General features: G+C 63.4%; 1 protein-coding gene across 1 annotated transcript; it reads right to left on the bottom strand.

Moving 5' to 3' along the window:
* Positions 1–1,038: 1,038 nt before the first annotated feature.
* VENTX (VENT homeobox) lies at positions 1,039–5,820 on the bottom strand. Its single transcript, XM_025397611.1, has 3 exons — positions 5,123–5,820; positions 3,094–3,254; positions 1,039–3,012 (listed from the first exon to the last, which is right to left on the bottom strand). The coding sequence occupies exons 1-3, from the start codon at positions 5,361–5,363 to the stop codon at positions 2,632–2,634; spliced, it is 783 nt and encodes a 260-aa protein (XP_025253396.1). The 5' UTR covers positions 5,364–5,820; the 3' UTR covers positions 1,039–2,631.
* Positions 5,821–8,114: the final 2,294 nt, after the last annotated feature.

Genomic DNA, 8,114 nt, shown 5'->3' with positions numbered 1-8,114 from the left:
TGACACACCCTCTCACACGCCACGCACAGCACACATGACACACCCACAGGTGACTCAGCTTCAGCAGGAATCACTGGGGAGCTTGGGGAGGGGTGTCTAGACACAGCTGTTTTCTGATGCATCTTGGCCACACCCCAGGACTTTCTGCCTCTCACTCAGAGCTGGACCCTGAGGGCCCCCGTCCTACCCCGCAAGCCCTGCCCTCCGGCTCGTCCGGCCACAGCCCTTGTGCCCAGCTCTGCTGAGACCTCCTCACAGAGGCCGCGTCTAACCGCCTTCCTCTGCCCGGGGCGTGTGGTGTCTCTGCCCCGCCGCCCTGCGGCCCCCGTCATGTCAGGACCCCCCATGCCTGTCAGATGTCCACCTGGGGATGTTGAGTGGGGTGGGGCCGAGAGCACCTGGGGCACTGGGCTTGTGGGTGCAGCTGGGGGCATCCAGGAGCAGAGGACTTGCCAAACTCGGGGCCTGACGTCCAGTGGTCAGTCAGAGGACCTCAGGGGAGAGGGGGAAACGGGCTGCGGGGATGCGAGGAAGGCCCTGTCATCTAGTGACGCAGCAGGTGGGTGGAAGAGGGCTTGGGGGCATCTTGGTCTTCAAGGTCCACTCACATACCAGCAGCCCATGGGGCCTGGGCCAAGTTCCTGCAGCCCCGGATGGGGAACAGGGAGGGAAGTTTGGAAATCACTGGTGGCAGAGCCTTCCCTGGGCCTGAGAGCCTTGTGGACCCCCCGAAACTCAGGGTCTAGGTCCCTGCTGGGCACTTGGAACCCGCCCCACTCCTCAGCCTCCGGGACTTTGTCCTTTTCCAGAGCTTCTCATCTGCAGGATGGAGCCAGGGCCCTAAGAAGGTCCAGGTGTGGCTCTGAACAGGCCCAGCTCTGCCCCAATGGGCTGTCCACCTTGTAGGGCCCAGTGTGCTGACAGGACGTCAAGACAACACCGGGCCAGGGGCCTTACTCACCGGGGGAGTTCAGGGCCAAGACTGTGTGGTTTGCGGCCTAGGGCCACACAGGGGACCGGAGAGCAATCCCCAAGGGCGGCGAGGGGCACTTGTACTTTTATCACGGATGTGCCCCCATCCACATCCACAAATCAGTGCTGCCCAGGCCCCACCAGGAACCCCTGTCCAGCCACTGCCCTCCGAGGGCCTCGCCCAGGCTTCCCTCACTCACCAGGACGGACGCACAGCAGCTGTTCTCCTCTTACCTGGCGTTGTATTATAAAATCACATCCAGCTGTAAACACTTCCAACAAGGCAGAAGCGAGCAAGGGGAAAGTGGAACTCGCTGTGGACGCGGCCGCAGGACCACGCTTCTGCTCCTGTTGGGGTGCCCGGGTGGGTTTCACAAGTCGCAGTCCTGCAGGCTGAACCTGTCGCCTGGGCGCCCTGCACTGCCTGCCCCCTGGGCACTCTGAGGCGACGTGGACGGATGCTCACTTGTCTAAGTTTCCACGCATGCAGTCAGGAGTCTGCACCAAGAATGGTCCATCCATGGGGGAGTTCTCCCCGGGAGGGGCTTCCCAGCCTCCCATTCCGGGCACTTCCAGACCTTCTGCAGGAAGTGCTGTCCTTGAGTCATTCTGTTTTGTCCCGAGGCTGCTGTGAGGAGGGGGCAGGTGAGCTGGTGCTGGAGGGTGGGGACCTGCGGGACAGCTTCAGTCCAGGCACAGCCACAGGTCCCAGCTGCCCCACCTTCCCGGGCTGGAGAAGAGCAGCCTCCAGCAGGCCGTGGGCAGTCCCGGCTCACGCACCGCCCAGAGCACACTGCAGGACCCCAGCATCCCCGCCTTCATTTTCACCTGTCCCTCCTGCTTTCCAGCTTTGGAGTTCTTGTTAAGAGGGACTTGAACCACAAGGCTGTAATAAACACGACACCTGCATTCCCTTCCAATCCTTCCTGGTTTTCTTTTTTACACACAAAGCTTACCACCTTTACTGTTTCCAACTGGAAAACCAGTTTTTCCAACACTTTTTAAAAAACAAATGATCCTTTTATCGTCCGCTGAAAGCCCTACCCATGACAAGCCCACTTCTGCAACTGACTCTGTTCACTGACCCTTCATTTACTTCCTAAACCGACCCTTTCGGTAACTTTCAGTGAAGAGGTGGCTTTAATAAATATATTCTCAGGGCCGGGAGTGGTGGCTCATGCCTGTAATCCCAGCACTTTGGGAGGCCAAGGCGGGCGGATCACGAGGTCAGGAGTTTAAGACAAGCCTGGATAACATGGTGAAATCCCGTTTCTACTAAAAATAGAAAAAATTAGCTGGGCGTGGTGGCGTGCGTCTGTAATCCCAGCTACTCAGGAGGCTGAGGCTGGAGAATCGCTTGAACCCAGAAGGTGGAGGTTGCAGTGAGCCAAGATCACGCCACTGCACTCCAGCCTGGGCGACAGAGCGAGACTGTGTCTTAAAAAAAAAATACATATATATACACATATACATATATATATAGAGAGAGAGATAGATATATACATACATATATATCTATTCTCCAGAAATCTCCAGAATCTTTGTGTGGTCAGGGTGAGAGGCGCCACCACGATGTAAACACAACAGCTGAGTCCTCCAGGTAGGAGCCAGGTGCAATCCGCAAGACCGTGAGCGTGGGAGAGAGTCAGAGGCGCTTCCTCAAAAGGCATCCCCTGTCTCCGGCAGAGCGCACAGGCCCCAGAGCCCCGTGGACAGGGCTGGTCCCGGTGCAGGCAGGCCACTTCCTGTGGTTGGGGGGTGGTGCGCCAGAGGTTGCCTGCAGCAGGAAGCCCCCGTAGAGGCCAGGGCCTCCTGTTCCACTTGGCAGAGACCCCAGAAGGAGCCCGGGGGCAGCCTCAGAGCCTGGGGCCCAGGCAGGGGTGCCCAAGGGCACAGCAGCTGCAGGCCATTGGCAAGGCCAGAAGACGGTGAGTGGAAAGCTGGGGGCACGTGGAGAGACCCCAGGAAGGGGCTGTTCGGTGGGACTTCTTGCATTTGTCGTTTGTGTTTCATCCGGCGATTCTGAAACCAGGTTTTTATCTGCAGGAAAACCAAAATCAGAGCAGGGGTGAGACTAGGCCACCGGCCCACCCTTGCCCACCTCAGCCCGGCCCGCCTCACCTGGACCTCTGAGAGCTGCATCTCCCTGGCCAGCCTCTTCCGCTCAAGAGGGCTCAGGTACTGGTGGTGCTGGAAGACGCCCTCCAAGGTGCGGACCTGCTCCGTGGTGAAGGCTGTGCGGACACGGGGGCCCCGCAAGGTATTTGGCTCCTTACTCAACCCTGGCATAGAGGGTAAGAGCATTTGGCTGAGCCTGCCACCCCATGGGGCAAGCCTCGCCCACAGGTAACAGGTGAAGACAGCCATGTTGGGGGCTGGGCAGGGCAGATCTTCTCACCTGACAGTGACCAGCAGCCCTGCCGCAGCCTCCAGGTCATGTGCGTGCGGAAAGGGGCTCAGAGAGGTGACTCGGGGAGGGAGAATGCTACCAGCAGCTTGGGCCTGCCCTCCGCTCGGCTGGCTCAGCTCACTCAGTTCGGCCCCATCCCACACTTCCCTTCCGAAGCCGGTTCCCAGGATGCCCTTTCTGCAGACTTCCAGGCAGGTAAGGTAGAGTCCATTACATGCAAAGGCCTGGGGACCCACCCAGGGAACTCGGTCCCTGTCCTGGGCTCCGGCTCCTCAGCCAGCAGAGCCCAGCTCAGTTAATCCCCAGGCCCACCTTGATCAAGTCTGTTTTCTAATTTCTAAGTTAAGGAATGGGGGCTGGCACTAAACAACCCCACAAGGTGGTGTGTGGTCTGGGTCCCAGGAAGGAGGCCAACGTGGCGAAACGAGCTCAACATTTAACACAAGTCTGACCCAAATGCTCACTGGAGTTTCTGCGGAAGGAAGCGTATTTTACAAAATCTGTCTTCACGTTAGCCTGAAAGCACATGGGAGACCGGAAAAGCAAATGCCTTGTGGCGGGGAGGGCTGTAGGACTGGGATCAGGAAGGGGGTTGGGGGACAGGAATGGCTGACTTTTTTGGGGTGGGGCAGGATAGCTAGCTGGGAAGAACATATTTAAATTTTCATTTCCCTGAAGTACAAAGTTACTCCATGAGGATCAGTCAAATTTTTTTTTTTTGAGACGGAGTCTGGCTCTGTCGCCCAGGCTGGAGTGCAGTGGCCGGATCTCAGCTCACTGCAAGCTCCGCCTCCCGGGTTTACGCCATTCTCCTGCCTCAGCCTCCGGAGTAGCTGGGACCACAGGCGCCCGCCACCTCGCCCGGCTAGTTTTTTGTATTTTTTAGTAGAGACGGGGTTTCACCGTGTTAGCCAGGATGGTCTCGATCTCCTGACCTTGTGATCCGCCCGTCTCAGCCTCCCAAAGTGCTGGGATTACAGGCTTGAGCCACCGCGCCCGGCAGTCAAATTTTTAAAAATGAAAACTTATAATGTTAACCCCACTTTTGACCAAGTACTACCTTAAACCTAAAAGCGGCAACGATGTCACAAAGACTAAAACACAAACGCGGAGAACCTTTGTTCTCAGCAGACAACAGAGCATCTCCGGGCCACAGACCGAACTTCAGACTTTCTGCAGGCACCGGGTCACCGCCACCCCTACAGCAAACCTGCAGGCTCTTTAAAAGACAGCTGTGCTCCAGGTGGCCTGGAATGGGCTTGAGCCTAGATGCTGAGCAGGCACCGGCTTTGCTGGGGGCAGAGGGGGGTTGGCAAATCGTCGGACCCCTGGAACTGGGTCCCGATGGTTGCGGGGCTGGAACACCAGGGGCACAGGTGCCCACGCCCGCGCTGTGTTTCAGTGAGCGCCCGGAATCAGGGCAGAGAGGTGCGGACAGGGACCCCTTGGACGGTCCCTCCGCACCAGGCCGCGGTGGGACACAGCTGAGAAACGGGGTGCCAAGGGAGGCAGAGGAGCCCACCGGGGGCTCAAGGAGAGAAAATCCCCGTCAAGGCTTTGGTTTCGAGAGAAGTTACGCTCTAGTGAGGCGCAGGCAAGGCCTCCGCCGGCCCTCATGGTAACGTCCCCGGCCCTGACCTCGTCCGTCCCGCACCGCGGGGAGTTCAGCCGCCGGGCTCCTGGCCTCTCCCCCACTCCCATCTCCACCTGGGAAGGAAGGGACCCCCGGCCCGGACCTACCAGCCACGGTCCTCTCCCGCGCAGGCAGATCTGAGGACGTGGCGGCCTCCTTGATGCTGGTGGCCTGAGGGGGCTCCCGGGCGCCGGATATCTGGCCCGGGCCAGGGAGGCTCCCCGGGGAGACGTCGGCAGGCCTGGGCGTGGGGGTCAACCCTGAGCAGCTGCTCTGGGAGAGCCAGTCCACAGAGCCAAAGCTGGAGGGCTGCTGCTGGCCACGAGGTGGGGAGGAGGAGAGGCGCATGGCGGCCAGGTGGGCCGGAGGGAAGGCCGGGCGGGGCTGGCCAGGCGCAGGATCCACCTCCGGCCGCGCCGGGCGGCGGCGTTTATAAGCCCGGGAGGAGGGGGCGGGAGCCCGGTTTGCATACACGGCTAATGCCCGGATAAGCAGCGCCTAATTGCCTTCGATTCAGAGACACAAAGGAGACCGTTCACACCTCCCCGGCTCCTCGGTGTCTGGGGCAGGGGCGGGGCTGCGGGCCCTGGTTAATGGAGAGGGGACGGTTCGGGATCGGTCACCTCCTTTCATCTCTCCCAACCCCCACCCCGCGGGCCGAGGCTGCTGGAAGGTAGGAGGGTCCCGCTCCCACTCGGGCCTGCCCTGGGCGGTGCCGGGCGACCTCTCCTCTCCAGGGGGACGCTGGCGCCTGTGCCCAGCCCGGACACCCGAGGGCGAGCAGGCTTCAGGCTGGGAGAGTCAGGGCGGACTCAGCCGGTGCCCGCGTGCGCTGCGTCCAGGCTGTGCGGTCGCGCAGGAACCGAGGGACGCTTTCCGGGAAAGACGCGGAGGGCTCGGGGAGCGGCGCGCTGGGACGGCAATGTCGGGAGGGGCCTCTCGGGGCACTCGTCCGCTTCCAGCCCTACTCCGGCTCCTCTGGGGGACTCACTCCCGGGGCCATCGCAGCAGCCTCCGCATGCGGGCGCGGGCGGCTCCCTGACCCCATCCGGAGCTGGAAGGGCCGGAGCCACTGCCTCGCGCGGCGGGGTAGATACTCCGCTTCGGCTGCGGGACTGGCGCGTCCCCGCCAAGCCGGGCTGTCCCCACTGTGGCCAGGGCGGGGGCAGAGCCGCCGGGGACTGTGGAGCCCAAACCTCACGGGGACGCACTGAGCACGGGCTCCCGGGAAGGTCATCGCGACGCGCGGCCGCTGCTCCCACGAACCTCAGTCCCGAGTTGTTTGCGTCTCCGCGTCCTGGGCGTCCCCGGGTCGCCTGCGCCGTCGGGGTGGGGCGCGGGGACCGAAGTGGCTTGGTGGGAGGCAGCCACGCCGCGAGCGTTCCCTCCGGCCTCGGACCAGCTCCCCGCGCGCCGGGACACACGGACTCGCGTTGCGCCCACGCCGAGGGTAGGACGGTGTCTTCCGCGCACTGGCTTGGGGTCCGCACTGCGTCTCCGGCGGCCGGGGTTAGGCGCAGGCGCAGGTCCGAAGCCATGCGGGGTTTCGGCGCAGACGGGGTCCAGGGAGCAGCCCCGACTCCCGGCCGGGTCCTGACCGCGGTTGCCTCAGCGCCCACCCCGCTCTCCGAAATCTGAAAGACCCGCGGGCCTCGCCCCACGGTTACGCCCAACCCGGCTATCCGCGCCTCCCGGGCTGAGAAAAGAGGGAGGAGCCCGGGAGGGGGGCGCTGGGGCGGGACCTCACGGGGAACAGGTGGGTCACAGGTGACGGGGTCGGGGAACGGACCGCGCCGCTGCTGACCCTGGTCTTCCTCGGACCCTGCCGACCCAGTTAGGCCACCGGGCCCTCAAGGGGGAGGCTGGCAGGGGTGGGGCGCTGGGGGCTTTGGACGTGGCCTCGGGGGTAACACCAGGAGGGCTGGGGGGCCAGGAAGGCGGCCTAGACCCCCTCCCCACTTCATCTCCGGAGAGACCGGGTCACCCCCGGGAGAGGGGATTTGAAGCCACTGCACAGGACCAGATGCCTACGGCCACAGGGCTGGCCCCGAGGATGCCCCATGAGGCAGGTACCCAGCCCTCCCGCAGTGGGGGCGGCCTTGCCACCTGGGAGCAGAGGCCGTAAGGGTGCGGGCTGCGGCGGGGCGGTGCCTCAAAGTGGAGCAAAACACAGCGCACCCTCACCTCCCACCCTGCCCCCAAACACACACACAGAACTTTCGACAGGCAGGGAAAAGGCCCAGAAGCATCCCTTACATAAAGAGGAAACCACGAGCATGGATTTGTGAAACGCCAGCACCCAGCCTTCCACGTCTCCATCTCTAATTTCCGGGGGCCCGGGCCCCAGGGTCTCAGCTACCTTCTGCACGTGGTTCAGCCCCCCCACCCCCGGCTCTGCATAGAGCTCCTCCTGCCAGTTTCCCAGTTCCCCCGCACCACCTCCACCTGAACCTTCAGCCCCTCCTCACCTTCACACGGCAGGGCCAGACAGCCCCTCGTCCTGGGCCCCCACCCCAGCCCCTTGCTGCGGCTTGGGTGGCCCCTCTCCCCTGGCGAGCGGCCCCACCGCCGTGGCTCAGGCCCCCCCGACTCCTGCAGCCCAGGCCTCTGCCTCCACCCTCCCTCCAGGGCCCGCGGAGGCTGCTCTGGCCCAGGTCTGGGGTCACCAGAGCCTCCGCCTCGGAGCCTCCGTCCGCCCCCAGCTCTGGGACGCGTCCTGATGCGCCGCCATGGGTAGGAGACTTGGGCGCTCCTCCGCTTCCTTCCTCCCAGCCCCTGGGGCAGCCCAGCCCCGAGAATTGCGCCCCGCACGCCGCACAGCGTGGTCCTCGCGGGCGTCGCCCCATTCCCCACCGTCGGGGTCCAGGCCGGGTTGCGCTGGGCAGGGAAGTCCCGCCTCACTCCCAGGCTGGCAGCCCCGCCCCCACGCACAGCCCGGAGCCCAACTAGTCCCCGAAACGGGCTCCCCCCCGAGTCCACGGCCTGAGGACAGGCACCGGACCTAGCGCGTGCTGCCGCCGGGTCCAGACCGCCCTGCTCCCTCCGGCCCCGTCACGACTCGCCCAAGCCTCCTCCGAGCACTCTGAGACCACCTGAAGG

This window comes from Theropithecus gelada, chromosome 9 (genome assembly GCF_003255815.1).
Source record: "Theropithecus gelada isolate Dixy chromosome 9, Tgel_1.0, whole genome shotgun sequence".
Lineage (NCBI taxonomy): Eukaryota > Metazoa > Chordata > Mammalia > Primates > Cercopithecidae > Theropithecus > Theropithecus gelada.
This window is presented reverse-complemented; position numbering and strand designations above follow the sequence as displayed.

Excerpts from the sequence above, each read along its gene's own strand:
- VENTX (XM_025397611.1), bottom strand. The coding sequence starts at position 5,363 with ATGCGCCTCTCCTCCTCCCCACCTCGTGGCCAGCAGCAGCCCTCCAGC. Across the intron at positions 3,255-5,122 it reads GCGGGAGAGGACCGTGGCTG|GGTTGAGTAAGGAGCCAAAT; the intron begins GTAGGTCCGGGC and ends CCTCTATGCCAG. Across the intron at positions 3,013-3,093 it reads TGCAGCTCTCAGAGGTCCAG|ATAAAAACCTGGTTTCAGAA; the intron begins GTGAGGCGGGCC and ends GTTTTCCTGCAG.